The sequence below is a fragment of the Hippocampus guttulatus genome, chromosome 7 (genome assembly GCF_054856545.1).
Source record: "Hippocampus guttulatus isolate MCC_2025c chromosome 7, RoL_Hgut_1.0, whole genome shotgun sequence".
Taxonomy (NCBI): Eukaryota; Metazoa; Chordata; class Actinopteri; order Syngnathiformes; family Syngnathidae; genus Hippocampus; species Hippocampus guttulatus.
This window is the reverse complement of record NC_141267.1, coordinates 22,831,330-22,854,049: the sequence shown is the minus strand read 5'-3', so window position 1 is coordinate 22,854,049 and position 22,720 is coordinate 22,831,330. Positions and strand designations below refer to the sequence as shown.

The 22,720-nt window shown below is 49.7% G+C and overlaps 4 protein-coding genes across 5 annotated transcripts in view; 3 read left to right on the top strand and 1 right to left on the bottom strand.

The window, feature by feature from the left end:
* Positions 1-422: 422 nt before the first annotated feature.
* On the top strand, positions 423-2,582 carry foxq1b (forkhead box Q1b). Its single transcript, XM_086116493.1, has one exon. It carries the CDS (start codon positions 1,255-1,257, stop codon positions 2,122-2,124), a length of 870 nt encoding a protein of 289 aa, XP_085972619.1. The 5' UTR covers positions 423-1,254; the 3' UTR covers positions 2,125-2,582.
* Positions 2,583-6,839: 4,257 nt separating this feature from the next.
* foxf2b (forkhead box F2b) lies at positions 6,840-10,547 on the top strand. Its single transcript, XM_086115682.1, has 2 exons — positions 6,840-8,166; positions 9,984-10,547. The coding sequence occupies exons 1-2, from the start codon at positions 7,188-7,190 to the stop codon at positions 10,163-10,165; spliced, it is 1,161 nt and encodes a 386-aa protein (XP_085971808.1). The 5' UTR covers positions 6,840-7,187; the 3' UTR covers positions 10,166-10,547.
* A 5,000-nt stretch (positions 10,548-15,547) lies between these two features.
* On the top strand, positions 15,548-20,583 carry foxc1b (forkhead box C1b). 2 transcript variants are annotated; one of them, XR_015101358.1, is made up of 2 exons: positions 15,548-17,335; positions 20,434-20,583. XR_015101358.1 is itself a non-coding variant. In XM_086115425.1 (1 exon), the coding sequence occupies exon 1, from the start codon at positions 15,841-15,843 to the stop codon at positions 17,194-17,196; it is 1,356 nt and encodes a 451-aa protein (XP_085971551.1). In that variant the 5' UTR covers positions 15,548-15,840; the 3' UTR covers positions 17,197-17,630. The 2 variants fall into 2 exon arrangements, 1 of the variants encoding a protein (XP_085971551.1); XM_086115425.1 differs by lacking the exon at positions 20,434-20,583 and having other exon boundaries at positions 15,548-17,630.
* gmds (GDP-mannose 4,6-dehydratase) overlaps positions 20,231-22,720 on the bottom strand; it is a 56,136-nt gene continuing 53,646 nt past the window's right edge. The window contains exons 10-11 of the mRNA XM_086115427.1: positions 21,593-21,661; positions 20,231-20,520 (exon numbers count right to left, since the gene is read on the bottom strand). Coding sequence (XP_085971553.1) covers positions 20,458-20,520; positions 21,593-21,661 — 132 coding nt within the window. The 3' untranslated portion in view covers positions 20,231-20,457. The remainder of the gene's footprint in view (positions 20,521-21,592; positions 21,662-22,720) is intronic.

Below are 22,720 nucleotides of genomic sequence, written 5' to 3'. Positions count from 1 at the left end.
TTTGGATGTGCACTCGTTGTTTTGGGGCGGTGGGGTGTCACTCACCTCTGCGTCCGCCGTCCTGCTGAAAGACGTTGACAGGGCAGAAGTTAGCGGCACACGCACGGATTGGCTTTCCGGGCTCCGTCGCCACGACGCAATTGTGGTCAGCGCGTGTGCCGTCAAGATCTCCACGGCCGAGCGGCTCTTTCGTTCCCAGTTTCCATCCTCGTGTCCGTGAAGGAGATGCCGGTTGCCGGTTCTTCGTCTTTGAAGGCTCGGAAATCATTTGTCCATTCGCGAAGCGCTGCCGGCAGCCTCGTCCTGAAAGAAATTACATCAAGGGGTGACTCAAGAACCAAACAGAGGCCGAGATTTGGAAAGGTTTTCCATGAGAAGCTCAATGTGAGCGCATATGACAAAAGCGTCCCTATTTTTTTTTTTTTACTTTTCATTTTTCAGAACTGTAATGATGACGACAATCACTGAATGAGTTTTGATTTTTTTTTTTTAACTAAAATTTAGCCTTGCGGCACATTCGCTAATCTAATTGCTCCAGAGGCTCGGCTCATGCGGTTCACCACCTTGCCATTCGGTCGGATGTGTTTCGCTGCCACCCAAACCGTTTTCTCCCGACAATTCGTTGCCATTTGAAATTCTAAACACTCAGCTCATTCGGTTTGTGGAAAATATTCACCACTCCCACGTTTAGCCCACCAGGCCCAAAATCCGCATCATTTCACCACATCCCAAACGAGGAAAGATGATTATCCTTCAATATCGTTTCACTTCAGTCAATGTCATTCAAGATCATTCCAGATCACTCAATACACTCCACTGGCATCATTCAAAAACCATTGCACGTGCTGCAAAATGTTTTCAGTCAGCACTGCGGCATTCGCACGCAATTTCTCTTGAAAAGGATTCATCTGGTGGAAAAAAAAAAAAAAAAAAAATTTCTAGTGGCGAGACGGGCGGGTCGATAAGTCGCCGCGTTTTTTCCCTCGGTGGCGTGACACGGTAGCGTCCAAGTATTGTAAACATCGCATATCACTCAAATCCTTCCGTGCGGCAAGTTGGAGGCCCCGCCCCCTGGGCCGTCCCTTGCGGGGCCGTGATATTAATAGCAACACCGGCGCGTCTCGGGAGACAGACCTGTTTGCAGGCGCTCCGGGCGCACACACACACGCACGCGCGCGCGCGCAGACAGTCGGCCCCCGCCGCCAGGGCTCGTCTTCGCCCCACACCTGCTCAGCAAGCAGCCGGGCCGACACAATGAAACTGGAAGTTTTCTCCGCGCTGCACTTGGCTCACAAGCCGCTGGAGTTGTGCGCCGGCGCCGACGCGGAGGGGGTCCCGTCTCCTCTGTCCGGGGACGAGCTGGGCTCGGACGGGGACTGCGCGGCCAACAGCCCGCCGCCGCCCGCGGCGCCGGGCGCGGCGGACCCGGGCAAGGGCAAGCCCTACACGCGCAGACCCAAGCCTCCCTACTCGTACATCGCCCTCATCGCCATGGCCATCCGCGAGTCCGGCAGCGGCCGCCTCACCCTGGCCGAGATCAACGACTACCTGATGAACAAGTTCCCCTTTTTCCGCGGCACCTACACCGGCTGGAGGAACTCGGTGCGCCACAACCTGTCCCTCAACGACTGCTTCCTCAAAGTGCTGCGCGACCCGTCCAGACCTTGGGGCAAGGACAACTACTGGATGCTCAATCCCCACAGCGAGTACACGTTCGCCGACGGGGTGTTCCGCCGCAGGCGGAAGCGCCTCGCCAAGAGGGCCGCCAAGGAGCGGGAGCTCGCCGACGTCACGGCGGAGGACGCCCACCGCCTCCGTCCCGCCCCCGAGGAGAGCGCGGCGGCCAAGTTCCGCGGCCCCTTCGCCATCGACAGCATCCTGGGCAAGCCCTTCGAACGCGTTGAAGCGCGCGCGCACGGTCTCTTCTGGCCCCCGGGCCCCCGCGTGCAGCCGCCCTACGCTCTGAACTTGCCGCCGGGGCATCGCGGCTACCCGGCGGAAGCAGCCGGAGGGGACCCGCTCAGCCTGCACCTGCCGCACAGAGCCCGACCCGAGGCCGCCCCCCGCGCGCTCCAGACGCCCCCGAAGGCGGCGAGCTTTCGCATAGACTTTCTGCTCTCGTAAGGGCGACTCGCGAGCACTTTGGCGTGCATGGGCGACCTCGGTTCGCGTCGCCCCCCCCACCCCCACTGAGGCCATCGCGTCATCATCTTGCAATCGCAAATAAAACAAAACCAAACACAACAAAGCAAAACGCGCATTGCTCCTCGTCGTACGCGAGGTGATCCCAGGACATTTTACTGGCTTGCGAGCGCGCGCGTGTATATATATATATATACATAACTATCTATCTATCGATCTGTCAGTGTTGCGGGGAGAAGTTTGTTTGTTTTTTGCCGTTTCTGCTGCGCGTGCGACGCTGACCGTGATGGACGCCCAAACAGAAAACAATTCATGCATCTTTTTGTCCGTGCGGCTCCCAAAACGTTGTCAACATCCATGGAATCAATGACCGAGATGCACTTAAAATCCCTTTTGCATGCCTGTTATGTTTATGAATAAAAAAACGTGAAACAATGACAGCCGGTTCCTTTCGAGTCTTATTTCTTCAGGGTGCAACCACGTGGATGCGAACACAACTTTGTTTCAAAGTTGGTCATCCCGTTGACACTTTCATGACACGAGAAGCAGCAGGTGATTCGGAGTCGTTTTTGGAAAGGAGGGCGCAAGTTTGCCAGTCATCAAGTCTACACAGTCTTGTCATTGCTTCTGTGGCAATCTAAAAAAAAGTCCAGTGACAAGACTGTGTAGACTTGATGACTGGCAAACTTGCGCCCTCCTTGCATTGGTGCAGATATCTAAACGAGTCACAATAAGTTCTATGGCGATGATGATGGACAATAATGACAAATGAATATGATCAATAATAATAATAATAGTTTCCCTCCAAGAGTAAGTAAGTATGTGACATTATTATTCCATCTTCGATGTGTCACGGTGGCCCACTTTTTGCTCATATTTTTGAATCCGCAGAGCGAGTCTTTGTCTGAACGATGCAAACAATTTCTAAATTCTGCAATGCAGGAAGTCGAGAGAAAAACATTTTCAAATAGGAGGTAAAAACCAAATGCTCGATCATAAAACGCATTGGGTGGAGGCCGCGTTGTTCAATATATATATTTTTCTTTTTCAAAATGCTGCTGTTTGGCCATAAGAAGAGCTCAGTAGCTCTCCGTGGTCCTGAACCAACACCCCCCCCCCCTCCTTCTTCCCGCCCGCCACCCACAGAAATTGCACCCCAAATATCAAGTAGTGTCGATATGTTTAAACTTAGTACAAGGGACGATTCCAAGAACAAAAGGAACGCAAAGATTGGCCTATACTTTCAATACTAACCGCTAAAGTGACTTTTTAGTCTCCAAGACGTCAGTTCAAATGGCAACACGCCGTGTCCGAATGTAAAACCTCACCTGCACTCAAGCAATCGTGCCTGCAGGGAACGATTTGCAAACAGACGTGTAACAAGACGAATGTAGGCCTGCACTAAAAATAATAATAATAATAATAATTTGATTAAATGGCAAGATTATTAATCTTTCTTTTTGTTATGGTTTGTTTTTGTGACTGTATTTGGCGAAGGTCGCCTATATTTATATTTTACCTTTTTGATTTCATTCATCGCAATGGCAGCAGCTGACGCAATGTAAAGAACAATAAAATCAATCAATAAATAAAAATCAGCAAATAAATCAAACTAACCGTGCGGACGTGTGTGTGCGGTTGATCGCAACAGCACTTGCGTCCAACGCCGGGCGACGGGTGCCACTTGCTGTTCCGTGCGGCGGCAATGCTGCGACCTGGAGGCGAAACGGCAGAAGAACACACCTGTGGGTTAGTCACGTGACGACCCCTCGAGCGCATTTTTTCAGATTAGGAAAGGAGGAGGGCGGCGCGGTGGAAGAGCGATTGGCACGTTCGCCTCGCGGTGCAGGGGTGCAAGGTTCGATTCCGATACACATTCCACAGTCGACATTCCATAAGAGGCGTGGCGGGTTAACGGAACACTCGAAATTGTCCCCCAGGTGTGATTGTGAGCGCGAATGGTTGTTTGTCTCAGTGCGCCCTGCGATTGGCTGGCAAGCGGTTCAGGGTGTGCCCGGCTGGGAGAGGCTCCGGCACAACCCTCATGAGAAGAAGCAGATCTGAAAATGGATGGATGGATGGAAAGAAGGAGTGACAACCGTCACTTTTGAACTCTTTGAAATCTTTTTTGGGGGGGGGGGGGGGAGAAGTGCTCCATGCAGCTAAGTGAGGCTCACCAAAGTCACCTTGGAGAGCGGGCCCAATGTTGGAACGTCAAACCCAAACAAAGTGTCACTCCGGCAGCCTGCACCCCGTCCGACCTCCCACAAGGCCGCAGGGGCGGTTCCGAAGATCCCGCCAGCAGCAGACTGCGAGGGGGTGTGGTGGGGGGGGGGGGCAGACAGAAAAGGCTCAGTCACGATTGAGCCTCAATTTCTTCATTTCAATTTCAGATTGAAAATGGAATTCGAGGTTCAAAAGTTTGAAACAGGTTGCCTGAGGTCAAATGACTCTATAAATATGCGCCCAAATCTTACATCAACATGTCAGCCGACAATGGCTGACGTGACAGCATTCTAAAGATAAACGGCAGGGGGGTGGGGGGAAAAATCCAATCTTCCACGCATGTGATATTTGCAGCTTATACGACAATCTCCTCCAGTGGGTATGTGAAAGCAGCAGGGGAGGGGAGTTGAGGGGGGGGGGGGGGGGGCGGGAAAAAAAAGCAGCTCCAACAACAAAGATTGTGCATCCTGATCACGACGGGGGTCGCCAGTTTTGATGTCGCAGGAAATTTGCGGGGCCACCAAGCCGCGCTTTGTGTGTCTTGCACGGAAAATCATTTGATCCGCACATCCTTTGTTTGTGCAAAGTGCAAAGGTTATTGTTTGGAAAGTTAGAGGGGTCTGGATGATTTTTTTTTTTCTTCACCAGTGCTCGAAGGCATCTGCAGAGCTTTAAAATAGGCCATGCAGCGTGCACTTTTTTGCGCCATGCTTGTTGATATTATTCCATGGGCCATACAACGGCCTGATGTCCATGTACAAGTGTGTGGGTTAGTGTGCGGGTGTGTGTGTGTGTGGGGGGGGGGGGGGGCGTTCAAGGCCCGCTCGGCTAATTTGGCTTTTCTCTGTGTAATGAACGCAAAGCCCCCCCGGGACCGCCGCCGGGCCGGGGGCGGTAAGCTGACACTGGCGCACTGTGTGTGGTATCCCGAGCCGCGCTTGATGGAAAAAGCCTGCTTCCACTCATGTCATAGTCATTTATTGAGAGACGCCCCCCCCCACCCCCACTCCGCCTCCACGCACCCCCGCCCCGAACCTCCCCCTCCATTCGGATCCCACCAGCGGCTCCCTCCCGGCCTGATCACAACCGACACCGCCGGCGTTTGTTTGGATTCTCCTGCGGACCATTTTAGGAGGAAATGGGGAGAAAAACGCAATGCCGATAAGATGGAGGCGCTCACAATTTGTCAGCAGTGCTCCCGCGCACATGTATGACTAAATGCCATCTTAAAGATGGACGAAATATACGTGCTCTTGACATAGTTCGTATTTTAAAACATTGTTCGAAAGCATGTGTGGGGAAAAAAATAATAGTTCCGGAAAAAAGTTTTGAAGCAAACAGCAAAGTAACCACATATTACGGTAACTCTCTTGCATAAAACTGACCATTGAAGGACAGCACAAAACTGCTGAACCAACATTCATTGGAAAATAAATAATTTTGGGAAATTTTTCACACACACACACACACACACACACACACACACACACAAATATCAGCTCACTCAAAATTGTAATATTATTGAGGTACTATTTCCTCTGTCCTGCATGTCCTTCCAAATCTGCCCAAAATATTCGGCCCAGACTGCTCTATAATAAAATAAAACGCAGCGTAACCGCATCAAAGACATTTCTGGGGACCATCGCAAATGTAGCAATTTTCCCAAACGGATGGTCAATAATTGGTCAAGCCCCTGATCCCACCCCCCTTCCACGTGACAAATATTTCCGGGCCGTGTCTACCATCTTGTGGTCATTGGTCATATTACAACTAAAACTGCAGTCAACTCCTGCATTTTTGCAGTTTGGCACTCGCCGATTTGCGTATTTGCACACTTTTTTTTGCCCACCAATATTTTTCCATACGTGCGATTTTCCCCAATTTCTCAGAGATATGTTTTGCCCTCCTTTCGCCCCATTTTTCATGGAAAACATAAAGAAAGACTTCTATATACAGTATAAAACATCCCAAAAACATATTGGATATACACCGATATGTTTTTTAATTTTTTTTATACATTGTTGCACAGCTGTCATTGGGTGTAGGTACTACCCCACAATGGTACTCTTACATTTCGGAATCATTATTATTATTATTTAATGAATGAATGGGCCACTAAGATTGCGGTCGCGGGCCACAGGTTGGCCATCCTGAGCTAGTGTTGTGATTTCTTGGGATCATTGAAAGATTCATGCATGCAGGTGCGTTCTCGGCCCAACGAAAATGCAGGCCCGGTAGCTGCCGTTGGCTCGGACGCGAGGGCAAGTTTGATTCATTTCATTCATGTGGCAATTGCTCGATGGGCCGGAAATGGCCATGGGTGGGGGCGGTTCTTTTCGGCTATGATTTCAGGGAGATTTGAATGATGACAATGGGTGAGGGGGGGGGGGGGGCGAGTTTCGTTTGACTTGGCCCGCATAGTCGGGGCGCTTTTTGGCGTTTCGTCCACTTGAGCGATTGTCGAGGCGCTCGATGGCCACCCGGCGCGCCACGCCGCCCCACTTAGCTCCACTGTGACACCCCAGCGGAGGGAGCCCCCCGTGTCCACTTGAAAGCCGTGCAGGGAGAATCGGAGGCTCCCCCACCCCGCCTCTCGCTCTTCCTCTTCCTCTCCACTGGCCGCACGTACCCGCCGCGCGTCAAGTACGTGCGTAACCGGACCGAAGACAGATTTCTCTCCATTTTGAAGCGAGCGGAAAGGCCGCCGGTGGCGCGACGCTCACTGGCGAGGACCACATCTCCTCCGACTTATTTTTTCTTTTCTGTCCCCTCTGCAAACTCGCGGGGCCTCCTTTGGGCAGCCGCGCGTCAGAGCCAACATGACGAGCGAGAGCCCTCAGCAGCTGCTGCGGGATCCTCCGCTTCCTCCGAGATCCAGTCCGCCGTCCGGCGTCCTGCATCCCGCCATGCCGAGTCCGCAAGCCGCCGCGGAGAGCGCGTCGCTCGCGCTCAAGGGAAAGAAGAGCAGCTCCGGCCTGAGGCGGCCGGAGAAGCCGCCGTATTCCTACATCGCTCTCATCGTCATGGCCATCCAAAGCTCGCCGACCAAGCGGCTGACCCTCAGCGAAATCTATCAGTTCCTGCAGGCCCGCTTCCCGTTCTTCAGGGGCTCCTATCAGGGATGGAAAAACTCGGTCCGGCACAATCTGTCGCTGAACGAGTGCTTCATCAAGCTGCCCAAGGGGCTGGGCAGGCCGGGCAAAGGCCACTACTGGACCATCGACCCCGGCAGCGAGTTCATGTTCGAGGAGGGCTCGTTCCGTCGTCGGCCCAGAGGCTTCAGGAGAAAGTGTCAAGCCCTGAAACCCATGTACCGGATGATGAACGGCATCGGGTTCGGCGCGTCCATTCTGCCGCAGAGCTTTGACTTCCAGGCGCCTTCGGCGCCGCTCGCCTGCCACGGCAACGGCTACAACTTGGACGCCATGAGCAATTCGGTGGGCGCGGGCTACGACGGACTGGGCGCCGGCCATCACGTCCCGCACATGTCCCCGAGCCCGGGCTCCACTTACATGGCCAGTTGCCCGGTGCCGTCCGGCGGGGACTACGGCCCGGACGGCAGCAGCAGTCCGGTGCCGTCCTCGCCGGCCGTGGCGAGCGCCCTGGACGGCCACTCCCCGTACGCGAGTGCGTCCGCGCACTGGGCCGCTTCGGGCGGGCCCCCTTACATCAAACAGCAGCCGTTCACTTCCGGCAGCCCCGCGTCGTCTTCGCTGCACTCCGGCATGGCGTCCTACTCCCTGGAGCAGACCTACATCCACCCCAACGCCAGGGAGAGCCACGCGAGCGACATATCAGGTACGACCGGGATTGATCCACGATCCGCATTTGACAAACGAGATGCTCTCAAGCACGGTGGAACGCGATCGATAGCAACGATCATTTGGTGATGCCGAATTGACAATTATGACGACAAAACGTCCATTTAAATGTGTATATATAGATATATCTATATAGATATAATATAGATATATCTATATATATATATATATATATAGATAAATATATAGATATATAGATAGAGATATATCTATATAAATATATAGATATATCTATAGATAGATGTATATATAGACATTTTCAAAATGTTTAGTCTAAAAAATTACTTCTTACATGTCATTGTACTAATATATATATATATATATATATATATATATATATATATATACAGTACATATATATGCTGTATATTCCATTTGTGTTCAATTTTGAGTAGCACCAAAACGTACAAGAAATTGAAGAAAAAAAATGTCCATGGTTTTATATTGACTTGCATTGCTAATTCGAATCGACCATTCGTTTGGTTTTGTTTCTTGTCGCGGGATTTTCTTAGTTGCTTAAAATCATACTACAGCTATTTCAATTTCAGCGCCACCCCCCCCCCCCCTCCCATTGACAAAGAAAATATTTTTAAGATGCGTCGAATTGGCGTTTGCGTGGCCACGTCATTTCAAACACACATCGCGCGATGCCTTGGGGTCATTTCAAGTAATTTGAAAGTCATTTGCAAATTCCCATTCGGCTCCACAAGTCACGCCCGTTTGACTTGAGCGCCGCACGAGGGTTGGGGCGGGGGGGGGGGGGTCGCTCCAGTGGGGAGGATTTCAGCGAGACCAGCAGCCCACGCCGGAGCCCGAAAGGGCCTCGAAGGTTAAGCAAACAAAGACTGTTGCAGTTCGGACCACACCGGCGGCGGGTTCAACTTGCACGACGGCCACAAGAGGCGGGAGGCCTCGTTCGACTCGGTGCGACATCTTGACTGAGCGCGAACGCGCGTCATGCCGACGATGCCGCTGTCGCGTCCGTGCCGAGGCAGCGACCGCATGTCCGCTTGTGGAAGCCTCCCGCTGGCTCCCCGCCAACAACAAAGTCACATCTGGAGTCCTTCGGACCTTGACGAATACACGAGTCGCAGCATGTCGATTTAAGTGCGACGAAAACTAAGTGCAAGCTCGGAGGAGTGACGCGGATTGCGACCGTTGAACCCGAGTTCAACATTTCTTTGCAAACGTCCGCTGACGCACTCGTGGTGAGAGAACCGATGGAAATACTTTGGACGCCGGAAACGCAAAGCCGTCGCTGTCTTGATCAAAATGGCATCGCAGTAAAATGGATTGCGAGGTCACCGATTGCTTTTTCCTTTTCTTTTTATTAATAATTCACGTCACATCTTCAAAAGTTGCCACAGGAAGGCGAGATCGTCTGAGACATCTGAAAACGGAGTTCACGTGAAAAAATGGATTGGAAATGACAAAACCAATGAACACATTTTAATGGCCTGTCAAAATAAAATGTACTCGTGAAACTGCAAGGTCAAAAAAAAAAAAAAGAAAACATCACATTTTGATCAAAAATTGCAACGACCGGCTACTTGTTTGACCAAATCATGTGGGTTGTTTTGTACAAAATAATTTTTGGGGGGTAGTAAAATTTTTTGTTTTGATACAAATCAACTCCAGGTTGGGTCAAATTGACATTGTCCATTTTGGGACAGTTTTTTTTTTTTTTTTTTTTTTACTGGGCAGTTTTAAGGGTGTACCGTATTGTTCAGAGATAAGTTTTGAAAATGAAAAACAAAACAAAAAAAGACATCTGACGTTCCCTCTCTGCCGCAGTGGGGATTCCGCGCTATCAGAGCCACTGCGACCGGAAAGATTTTGTGTTCAACTTGAACGGCATCTCGTCCTTCCACCCGACGGCCGGCACTTCCTACTACCACCACCATCATCATCATCACCACCATCCTCATCCTCATCCTCAGAGCGTGTGTCAGGACATCAAACCGTGCGTCATGTGACCGTCGCGTCGTCCCCAAAGGACTCGTTTTGGATCGGATGGAGAGTTCGGCGCGCGCCTGCATCGCGACGGCGACTTTCACGAGCTGCCTCTGTGCGGACCTGACCAAATACGCATTGAAGGAAAACGGAGGAAGGAAGAAACATTCGAGGCCTAAAAAAAAAATAAAATAAAATTTAAAAAAACGGAGGAAGAAACTTTCGTGGCCTAAATAAACAACAACACGCGCCTCTTCGTGATAATGCTCGACATTTTCTCAATATAGTAAATCTATTTTATCCTGCACACGGATGCTGTATTATGAACTGCTACAAATATTGCACTTATTGTATCGCCATTGTCCAAAGTCGTCTCTTGTAAGACGTTTCAATAAAGCTGTTACATTGGAAGTCTTTTCTGAGAGACGTGTCGCATCTGACACACTTTGCTCTGGAATACTTACAACAAAGACTGCAGGCCACAAACGCATTTCGTGCAATGTCCTTGATGTGAAAAACTAGATTGAGAAGCTGAGCCGTCTGGTTGGTTTCACATTGTAGCCCACTTCATTATGAGGTGACAAATTTTGTTTTGTTTTGTTTTTCCAAATTGAAAGCACCATCACATTATATTCTGTTAGCTACATCCACCTTTCTATCTGTAAATGGATCGTTGAATATTTGAATGTGCTGCACTTCATACGTTTTCAATTCTATTCAATTCAATTGTATTGTATCTATTGAGCACTTTCGAACAGCCATCGTTTGCCCAAACAGGAGAAAAGACCCCAATGTGGCACTGCGAAATTAAAAAAAAACGAACCCCAAAACTTAAATGGGACACAATTCGACATTAATATTAACTCGTATAAATGTATGAGGGGTCTCGATATATTCTCTGTGACGTAGCAAGTATGTGAGACGACTGGACTACTGACTTGCTGAAGTCAGTATTACATGTTATCCATTTTGAAGGACATCTTTGTCTCTCAACTGCTCACTTTTCATGAGACCCCCCCCCCCCATTAAATGCCACAAAAAAACAACATTGCATCGTCTAAGACATTTCCAACACTTTAGATTAATTTGTACGAAGGCACCCGTGTGTGGAATGCTCAAATGCATTTGTGGGGAAAACACATCTGAAATTTACCAAATAGTGACAAAGAATCCCGGTTCTGTCCCGACGCCAACGACATGTACAAATACTGTAAAACAACAGCTCGCGTCTCGAGTGTTTTCAGATGGCGGGGGAAGAACGACTCAGGAGGAGCTGGCCCATGTCACAAACACCAATCGCACTTGTCGGAGCCTTTGAGACTCAAAGACTTGCAGGCAACAACATAATTCAGCAGCAAGTAACGTCGCTACCTTAATTATGCCTCACATCCAAATTAACGATAAACCCTTTTACATGCCCCCCCCCCCCCCCCCAACGCAATTGAAGTGGCGGCCTCCCTCCAGCCTGAACGTGAAAAGTGTCACTCGTGCCTCGGTAATTTCTGCGGGGAGGGGGGGGGGGCAACTTCGGGACGCGGCTTCCTGTTTTCATCGCGGCGATGGGAAACGAGGAAGGAAACGGGCTTTTTAAATAAAGGTACAAAACGGTAATTCATAGCCGAGGCCGCGATTCTTTCACTGCGTTGAACAAGAAACCAAGAAGTGGCGCCTTTGAGGTGAGAAGTTGGACTTGACCAGAATGCTGGAAGGCCAGCTCGGATGTTGACATAGAGTGGAGTATTACGCCACTTAGCGGCCACTTTCGAAACGACGTCACGCTGCTGAAACGCGCGCTTCTTTACGATGAGGGCGTCTCATTTCTCTTTAATAAAACTCGCCCTACCCTTCCCGTTCCGTTCCTGTATCTAACGTTACTAAGGATGTTTTAAAGAATGAGATGCACTCACAGCGAGGACACCGCGCTTTTTCAAACCTACGACGAACTGAGCACGGCTAAAATGTCTTTTTACTGAAATGAAACCAGACCCCTCTTAATGAACTTTATTCTTGTCAAAGTACAGTCGTCAAAATCGGTTTTACGTCGTCATTTTGCAGTGCAATCCCACAACCTCAATGCAAAACCTGTTACATCACGAACACATTTTTTACTGTGCATTGAAAACATGAACATGGCGTACTGCAGGGGTCCCCAACCTTTTTTTGCCCCACGACCGGTTTATGTCAGACAATATTTTCAGGGACCGGCATTCAAGGTGTGCCGGATTAATACAACAAAATTATGGTATGAGCTGCATGAAAACTGTGCTGTTTTCGAAATATAATAATAAACACAAGGAGCGTCTAATCTGGCCGCAACACTGATCACTTTGGTAATGTTGAATGCCTTCAAAACAATACACCGCAAATTCAAAATGCATGAAAATGACGACTCACCACAGCCCCGAGCTTGATTTTCTGCAACCAGACGGTCCCATCTCGGGGTAATGGGAGACAATGACACCTCAAGTGTGTGGTTTATGTCCAGTCCACTTCGTAATTTTGTTTTCGTCGCTGTTGCTGTTGCTGCACAACCCCCCCCCCCCCCCCCCCCCCGCCCCCACCTCACACAGGTAGGATGTCGGAAATAGCAACAGTGCTATTGTGGCGATCTCAGAGTATTCAGCCATAACTTTAATCCGGTTGTCTCGAACGTACTTTTAAGGCCGCCGCCGTTTGCGATCTCCAGTTTTTTACTCCTTTTGCTAGCTCCGGCATTTTGTTTTTAGCTTAATTGGTCACGTGACGGAGAAGCGTGGCTTGACGTGAGTCAAGCGTGACACAGGCGGATGTAACGGAATGTAACGGATGTAACCGGTAATTTTCCAAAATAAAACAACTTTCGTATTCCGAAATAAATAAAACGGAATTAAGGCAAGTTCTTTCTGTGCGGCCCGGTACCAAATGCTCTGCGGACCGGCGGTTGGGGACCCCTAACCTAAATTATATTGATAATTTCTTAAACATGTTTATGTTGAGAGCGTCTGATTGGCTGAATGAAACAGGAAGTGTTTTACTAGCGGAAGAAGGAGTTGTGCTCTGGAAGTGCTGCGGTGTAGACTTTTTTCCCCCTTCTCATAAAACTGCAATGGATTCCATCTCTCCTTTAACCGTCGTAAAGTAGAGCAATCCACTAAAAACTACGAACCTCTCAATTTAGAACTGTAACCTGCCTGGCCCGGGAAACCCGTTAGGATTCCCCCTGAAGAGCTGGACGAAGGGGTGGGGAAGTGGTCCCTACTAAAGCTATACTGCCCGCGCGAATCGATCCCAGATAAGCAGAGAAAGTAAACGGATGGATAAAGTTTTGTGATGAATTCGTGTTTGGTCCAAGGTGTAGCCGATCTTTGGCCCTTTAAATTCAGCTTGGATAGATTCCAACTACCCAGCGAGAAGGTTTCGTTCTTGCCGTGGCCCTCTAAAAATAACCCTGCAGCAAGAAATGCGTGGTTTCTTTTACACATACGCTGTCCACGTGAAAAAACCAATGAATGAAAATCAGTCTGGATGACGCTGCTGTCGTTGCGCGCACATTCCGAGGCCAAAAGATGGCAGCATTTCATTCGATCCGAGCTGACTTGCCACTCAATCCAAGACGGGCAGCGGTTGAAGAGCTTTCGTGGCAAACCGCCCAAAGTTATCTGCAGCAAAAAGGCCAAGTGGGCGCGCAAACTGATGGATCTTTTTTTTTTTTTTCCAATTTGCTTGTTGATGATACATACCTGCGCGAGCACAACGTGATGATCCGCAATAAGTGAATGAGTGAAGAACGCGGATAAAGAAATGTGTGGGTCTATATGAGTTTTCGAAACGTGATTTAAAATACAGTACGGTTGCGTCACAAACACACACACTTTCGTGTATCTGTATGTCCACGTACACTGAATTACGACTCTGGGGCGGTTCGAAACGTCGTTCGGGCGGCCAATATGCGATTATGATGCATTGTGGCACTCTGACCACACGGAGGCAGCCGAGTACCACACCGTGACAGACACAACCGGGCATATTTGAGAGGAAGGTTCGACAGCGGCGAAAGTCTTGAAGCCGAAAACCGATGAATCGATTGATTACGGCGGTGACCTGCCAAGCAGCACCCTCTCTCTCTCTCTCTCTCCTCTCTCTCTCTCTCTCTCTCTCTCTCTCACTGCATAAAATATTGTACTCTTCAAAATAAGAACCCAGGTTAGGTTAAAATGAAAATGTCGAATGAAGTGGTCAATTTAACGAACAAATAAACGTATTTTTAAACAATGTGTTGTGTGTAGTGGGGCTGGGGCAAATCACAATGTACGTATTTCATGTTAGTCTGATGATAACTCTTTTTTTGTTTTTGTTTTTCAAATCCAAACTAAGAAAAACGCACTGACTAAAAACATTTAAATTGATTGAGAGATGCAAATCAAATAAAACACAACTATCAGGAGGAAACGTTTTTGTGTTCCAAATTTCCTCTTCAGGTCAGAGGTGGTCAACTCGGGCCCCCGAGGCCCACTTTCCTGCCTGCTTAAGATATTTCTCTCCTCCAAGACATGCACCTGATTCAAATGAGGAGGATCGTTGTCAGGCATCTGCAGAGCTTGCTGATGAATTCCTCATTTGAATCCAACATCGATACTGGGCCTTGAGGACCGCAGTGGCAAATCAACACAGGGAGTTGGCCCTTTCCTTTGAAGAAAGTTTGAATCAACAGAACGAAATTGACATTGCCATGTTTGTCTCCAGTGACATTTGGATCGCCTTTTCGGGTCTTTGTCAGAAAAAAAAAAACGTGTCACGATTCCTGATTTTCTCAGCCAATCCGACCAAATGATCTTTCTACATTTAATGACTTTGCACAGACCGCCCGCGGTGGCTGCAGGGGAGCAGAACATCTGAAGACTTCAGTGACCACCCCCCACCCTCCCCAACAAAAACACTTTTAAATCCGTGTGTTTATTTAGAGGCTCAAGAACAGCTGATAGGACCCCTCACACTACTGCAGACTGATAAAGAAAAAGTTCGCTTTGCATTCTTCAACCAAGCACGTCACCTGAGATGAAGGTTTACGTCAATAAGTAGCAAACCTGAGAGTTTAGAAGCGGAGTTGACAAACAAAAGGAGTCAAAAATAACCCAATCTGCGTGAAAAAAAGAAGAACTAATGTACCAACCCACATACATGGGTCAACTAAAGTCGTAGAACATTTATATCTATTTATCTATATCTATATCTATATCTATCTATATATATATATGGTACAGCATATATTTTATGGATATTTTTACAACTGGGGGGGGGGGGGGGGGGGGGTTCTTTGAAATGACCAAGCGGACTTTCCAGAGGCTGACTTGGCCCTCCAATTGGGTGAAGGAGCGCACATGTGCGTGGGGAGGAGCAGCCCGAGCAGCCAAAAGGGAGGAAAAGCGTTCAAGCTCAAACAACACCCCCCTCCACCCCCAAAAATGTTTTTAGCTCTCTCTCTGTGGAGTCTCGCTCCTCCGACCTCACTTTGCGCTTTGCAAATGTTAACCGCCGGGGTCTGGACAGTCTTTGGTCCACTGCGGAGGGCTGTGGCCTGAACTGGACTGCGACCGACAGCGACCGGGGAAAGGCGAGCAAAAAACGAAGGAAAAAAAAAAAACCCAAACCCCAAATAACAGCCGCAACAACAACAGAAGTTGAGCGCGGCCACTTGCGGAACGCCGTCAGATCGGCCGGGATGCAGGCGCGCTACTCGGTGTCCAGCCCCAACTCGTTGGGGGTCGTGCCGTACATCAGCAGCGAGCAGAGCTACTACCGGGCCGCCGGCGGCTACGCGGGGATGCCGGCGCCCGCGAGCATGTACTCGCACGCGGCTCACGAGCAGTACCCGGGCGGCATGGCGCGCGCCTACGGGCCGTACAGCCCTCAGCAGCAGCCCAAGGACATGGTCAAGCCGCCGTACAGCTACATCGCTCTCATCACCATGGCCATCCAGAACTCGGCGGAGAAGAAGATCACCCTCAACGGGATCTACCAGTTCATCATGGAGCGCTTCCCCTTCTACCGGGACAACAAGCAGGGCTGGCAGAACAGCATACGGCACAACCTGTCGCTCAACGAGTGCTTCGTCAAAGTGCCCCGCGACGACAAGAAGCCCGGCAAGGGCAGCTACTGGACCTTGGACCCGGATTCGTACAACATGTTCGAGAACGGCAGCTTCCTGAGGCGCAGGAGGCGCTTCAAGAAGAAAGATGCGCAGAAGGAGAAGGACGAGCGCGAGCGGCCCAAGGAGCCGCAGGCGGCGGGTCGCGCCCCGGCTCGGGTGCCGCAGGACGCGCCGCCGGTGCGCATCCAGGACATCAAGAAGGAGAACGGGGCCTGCACGCCGCCTCGAGCCGCGTCGCCGGCGCCCAACCACGCCGTTGCCAAAATGGAAAGTCCCGACAGCGGCGCGTCCAGCGGGAGCCCGCGCGGCCGCTCGCTCGGCACGGACCTCTACGAGCAGCAGCGGCGGCGGCAGCAGCACAGCCAGGCCTCCGCGCAGGGCTTCAGCGTGGACAACATCATGACGTCCCTGCGGGGGTCTCCCCACGAGGACCTTTCCCCGCCCCTCGTCGCCTCCTCTCGGACAAGTATGACCCCCTCGCTGGCGCTCGGCTATTCCCCCAACCAGGCGTCGTCCTACGCGTCCGGCACGTGCAGCCAGAGCGCCCCCAACTCCACCTATCACTGCAACCTGCAAGCCATGAGCCTCTACGCGACGGAGCGAAGCCCCGGAGGCCACCTGGCGCCGTCGGGTGCCGCGGACGAGGCTTTGACCGACTACTGCGGCGCGTCGCCGCCGGGCCACGCCAACCAGGAGGGCCCGCAGCAGGGCCAGCAGCAGGGCCGGCTCGCCTCCTGGTACGGCGACCTGAGCCACTTGGGCGCGGGCTACCCGTCCCAGCAGCAGAACTTCCACTCGGTCAGGGAGATGTTCGAGTCCCAGCGGATGGGGCTGAATGGGAATAACAGCTGTCAGATGGCCTTCCCGTCCACTCAGTCCATCTACCGCACCTCAGGAGCTTTCGTTTACGACTGCAGCAAGTTTTGACAGCTTGCAAAGCGCAACCGGCAACTGTACTTTCGGACGTGATCTTGAGGAGGTTTTTTTTTTTTTCACTTGACATCCTGAATGCACAAATTAAAGAACGAGACGCAGATGATTTTGTCCAGGCGCGTGTCCAACACACGTAAGTTTATTCTCTTAATTTAAAAAAAAAGGGCGAAAAAATGGCTCACGCTCTGAGCCTGCGGACGTTTGTAAATGATATCCTAATATATTTATTTTTAGAGAGCGATGAATGGGTTTCTTGGAAGCCAGATACGCCGACCTTTTTTTTTTTTTGGGTCCAATTTCTTGTCCCCGTTAGGTACAAGCGGGACCTTTGTAGCCCAAACTGGTGATTTGATTCACATGTGTGCTTTGTCAACACATTTTTGAAGGCATTACCTTTTTTTGGGATGAATAAAGTGCCTCGGTTTTAATCGGAGTGATTTATTAGTGCTAAGAAAAATATCGGACCTGGATGGGAACACATAACCAAAGCAGGCTTTTTGGGAGAGTCAGACAAGGAGTGCTCTCAATGAAATCAATTATTCAGGACCCAAATCCCAGTCTGCACCCCCCCCCCACCCCCCACCACCAAATTTCACGTTGCAAATGTTCCTTTGAGCTGGTGCAGGCAACGTCCGCGTGGGTCAAACGTGCACGAACGTCAACACGCGCGCGGCCGCTGACTGGGCCCCAAAAAGGCCCAGTCAGCGATTTTTCTCAGCCCGTCACGACCAAGCTCGCCACGAGCAGCAACGCTCGGGCGCGCGCTTGTGCTTTGGCTCGAAGCGAAAAGGTCGTCGCTGTGATCGTCTTGTCGTCCCGAAAATTTGGACGCCGTGAGTCGGCCCGCGCGAGCGTCTGCAAACAAACGTGCTCGCAATTCGAAACGAGCCTCACTGTGATTGACTGCAGGAAGGCAACTCGGGCCACGCGTGCGTTTGCCTTTTCCTTCTCTTTGCCCCTTTTTTTGTTTTTGCTGGCAGGTGCACGCAGCCGATATTCGTCTTTTCCACACGAAACACGTCACTTCAATTTAAGTGAGTGATTCATGTGACGTTTTATTGTTTAGCCCCCCCCCCCCCCCCCGCCAATTAGACCGCTCCAATTTGCTCTGTGAACTCGTTCCCCGATAACATGCACACTCATCCGATTTTATCGGTCCACTACATTCGGATCGTCACGATCGAATCGCATCAAAGAAAAACACGTCTAGAAAATCACGTCTCAATGGAACTGCGTGTCACAAAACTACAAAGTCATTATTAGCACAATATTTTTAAAAAATGACAAACTAATATTAAAAGACCGCATTAAAAAAACGACAACACAGGCGTCGATTTCTCTTTCCGCTTTATACGAACACCCGCACGAGGTGTGTTAGCCTGTTTGGTCACTAAGCGGGCACAGTTGAACGCTCCCTGAAAATAAAAACAAAAAAAAAGATTAGAGTGCACCATTGCCACTTCCATCATTGGCATACGAAAGTTTAAAAAATAAAAAAAAGACTCAAGATGAAGACCTTGCAAATGAGCTGCTCAGTGGAACCAACTCTATTTGTTTGTTTTTTAATGCAAGAATGGAATTAAAAACCCCAAACATATCAACTGATTTTCACACAGCATTTTTTTGGTTGAATTTACAGCATTTTATTTTGTTAATTCGTTGCCCACAAGAAAATCATCTGAATTTAGAAACATCTTTGATGTAGATGAGACTAATTTATTTCACGCAACCACATGACGAAATAAAACGGAGTAAATTCAACCCCCCCCCCCCCCCCACACACACACAAAAAAAAAGGAAAGAGAAAGAAATTACTCAGTGTATCCAATCATTTGAAAAGGAGTGAGCGATCTGAAAGGATTTCATTTTCGTCACACGAAATCGAATTCGACACCATTCGGGACGATGGCTGACTTCTGGAATATTTTTTTTTGCACCACTCGAAATTTGTCGTGCGCCCAAATTGAGCGTTGTCGGGAGGGATTTGATTTCTTCCTGTTGTTTATTTCCGCGGCAAGGGTGACCCCAATTAGGATTTGTGTGCAAATGTGCAGGGGAAAGTGCAGTGCGGTGCCCCCCCCCCCTCCTTCCTCCCCCCATCTCAGCGCTCTTTGGGGGCCCAAATCAAGTCGGAGCACATCTGCTTCTCATTTGGTGGCCGCACTGATACAACGCGTCCGCGGCCGTCACTCACTTACGCGCACGCACGCGTGCGCACTCCATCTGACTTTGTCAATATTTATAAATAAATAAAATCATCCTAATTTTTTGAAGATGTACGGCACTGCGAAAAACGGCCAATTGCGTCCAGATGATTTGATTTCATGCACCCATTTGACGAAATCAAATGGACTAAATTCAACACGCCGTTTTTTCCCCCCCCAGTGCGCGATCAAATATTTTCTGATCTAAACAACGTCAATGAAATGCACCGCGAACGGCGTTAGGAGAACTTCTCGTTTTGTTGCGTTTTTGGATTTGACGCTGCAGATCGCTTATTGATGAATAAATCGCCTTTTCTTCCACGTGACCAGCATGGGACGAAAACCCCCCCGAATGTCCTTCCCATGCATGCCGAATTGGAGCAAGAAAGAGCACCGGGACGGCAAAGCAGCTCACAAAACCTTTTGAAAGGCTGCATTCCAAAATACTAAAGGCGTTTACGTGTTCATGGTAAACCTTCAAAAAGAAAACGAAGAAAGAAAAATAAAATATAATAAAGTCAGTCAGTGCGACGAACTTTCCAGCCGGTTTCAGTAGTAGGCTACATTTTATTTTTTGGGGGGGCACATTTGAGAAGAATTTCCAAAATTCCTGCAACGAGAACCCCCCCCCCCCAAAAAAAACTTCCATGTCCAATTAAAGACGGCACAATGCTGACAAATTAAAAAAATACAAGCAATGCGATGAGGACCACGGCAGTTTAGCTGAACCACACGCGCGCAAACACACACACACACACACCCACACACACACCCACAGGAAAGCTCACGCGGACAAAAGATGCGTTCAATATTTATTTTTTTTTTCCATTTGCATATAAACGTGATGATGTACAACAGCATATTACTCTGGAACCGCTCTTACATGGAGCGCTGAGCCAAAAGGGAATCAGTCATTGTTTTCTTTCGGCTACTGCCACAAATGATTTTTTTTAAAAAAAAACAACAAATCCGGGACAACTTTGATCCTTCATCTGTGTGTGTGTGTGTGTTGCTGGGAATGTCGAAGGCTTGGTGTCCTCCAGGGACCGTCTCAGGCATTTGGGTTTTCCTTCATCAGCGCAACGTCCGCCTCCACCATTTCTTTCACCAGCTCCTGCAGGCACGCCACAAACCGCGTCACGATGACGTCACCGCAGGCCAGCAACGGTCACGGAATGATTTCGTTCCTCGCGGGCGTGCCACCGCCACGAGTGGGCAAACTTCGGCGCTCGAGGGCGACTTTGGAGTTAGGCCAGTAAAGATGCTCATTAAAAAAAAAAAATAAATAAAAATTCGCTCGTCCTTCCTCCTTCTAAATTGCTTGTCCGCATTGGAGTGGGATTTCTTTGTTGTTTGCAAGTGAAAACAAAATCAATTCAAATGAGGAAAAACAAATAAATGACGCGCTTGTTTCACGTGAGGTCCCGGCATTGTTTTCAGAAGGCAAAACAACTTCAAGCAAACGAGACGACCTTTGAAACAACAAAGGAGCAAATGATTCACATGAAACAATCGCAATCGATCGTTTAATCAAAGCGTAGCGCACATTCTGGACATATTTGTCGGTTGACTACTGTTTGTTTCTTTTTTTTTTTTTTTTTTGTCGTCGTTGATATTGATGCTGTATTTCATATTTGATCGTTTCACTGTAGTTGTTGATTCTCATCATAACAACTCGCATTATTTTCAGCATTGCTTGTACGACGGCCGATCGATTCGGTCAATTAGGAAAATATGGAGAAGATTTGTGCAGACCTCTTCCCACTCCCCTTTTTTTACTTTTACTTGCTCATTGTTCATTTTTCATGCTTGTTTGTTTGTTTTTTATTGTTATTTTAATAGTCGTTTTTTTTTTTCCCATGTTCAACGTGCCACTCATTCCTAATTCCAACATACAGCAAGACATCAACTGAAACGCCTCGACCGAATAAGAACAAATCCGAACCGGGTACCGTTCGTTGTCCGCCACCGCAAATAACCGGAGGACATCATATCCGCCAGACTTCATTTTTAGAAAACGCGTCAAACCTTTTTCGTCTATGCGGCGGCGCGCGGCAGCATACGCGCGCGTCGATTACGATTCCGTGGAAGCGCTGTGACGATTACCTTGGGGAGTCGCCCCAAGTGGGTTACGCCCAGTCGGTGGAGCCCTCTTGTGACTCCAGCCGGGCGACGGAGAGACTCACCTCAAAAGTCACCTTTGGTTTCCAGCCCATCCTCTCGCACGCTTTGCTGCTGTCGCCTTGCAGGTAATCCTACGAGGATAAAAAGCGCAAAAGTCAACAAGGAGAAACGCCGGACCGCGTGGAGCGAGTCGGCCGGAGAGCTCGTGTCTTGCCGCGACCCGTCCAGATGCTCGCCTTCCTGCGGTGGCAGAGCGCGATGGGTTGTGGGACTCTTGCGGGCCTCTCAGCCCAAGTCAAGAAGTCGCCATTTCCCCTTCCGAACAACCCCGGACTTGTTTTTCTCCTTTGCCGTGTTCTCCGTCAGGCTCAAGACGCACCGAGATCAGCATCTGCCATCAACGTGTGTCCAGTATCGAACCGCGTCGACGGCCTCTTCGGACTTTTTGCCGAGCCACCCGAAGAAGGTCGGCGAGTGAAAAGAAAAGCCGCTAACGAGTGTTCCGCGGCCACGTGAATTCAGCCCAAACACAGCATGTCGCGAATAATTGAACTTCAACCACAAACAGACGGAGCGCAACAGAATTTTCATATGGAGCCGATTTGGAACCCGACACCAGATTTGGGCCCACTCCGTTACAAGTAGCGCTACTTTGCCTGCAGGCTGAAAAGACGTAGCGCAGATTAGCAACAATAAAACGACTGCAAGTAAATGTAATGCGGGGGGGGGGAGGCGCAAATTGATTTTGCCACGGTTCAGGCTGACGGGGGGGGGGGGGGTGTCTGAATGTGGAGATGGGATTTGGCGGCTGTTAAGTGCAGAGCCGGTTCTAGTCTGTGTGATCGAGGGCCGTTGGCCACCCCGAAAACTCAACTATTTGCCTTGAACAGAAAGCTGATGAACAATCCGAACGACATAAAAGCGCTTTCTTGACTGCCTTCAGCTCCTTCCATTTTTTTTTTCCTGCGTATGCGGCCCTCCAACGAAAAAGGTTCGGACAACCCTGCTCTACTGTATCAAGGGGTAATACTCCGATGCGTCGCTTTCGCTATTGCATGACCAGAACGGAGCGATCCGTCACGGCCGCTCAGCTTCTAACGCAGCTCAGCCATCATAGCGCCGACCCGCCCCGAGGACAAAAAGATCGTGAGATCACGGAAGACGTGAGGAGGAAAGCCGCCGATGGACAC

Excerpts from the sequence above, each read along its gene's own strand:
- foxf2b (XM_086115682.1), top strand. The coding sequence starts at position 7,188 with ATGACGAGCGAGAGCCCTCAGCAGCTGCTGCGGGATCCTCCGCTTCCT. Across the intron at positions 8,167-9,983 it reads CCACGCGAGCGACATATCAG|TGGGGATTCCGCGCTATCAG; the intron begins GTACGACCGGGA and ends TCTCTGCCGCAG.
- foxq1b (XM_086116493.1), top strand. The coding sequence starts at position 1,255 with ATGAAACTGGAAGTTTTCTCCGCGCTGCACTTGGCTCACAAGCCGCTG.
- foxc1b (XM_086115425.1), top strand. The coding sequence starts at position 15,841 with ATGCAGGCGCGCTACTCGGTGTCCAGCCCCAACTCGTTGGGGGTCGTG.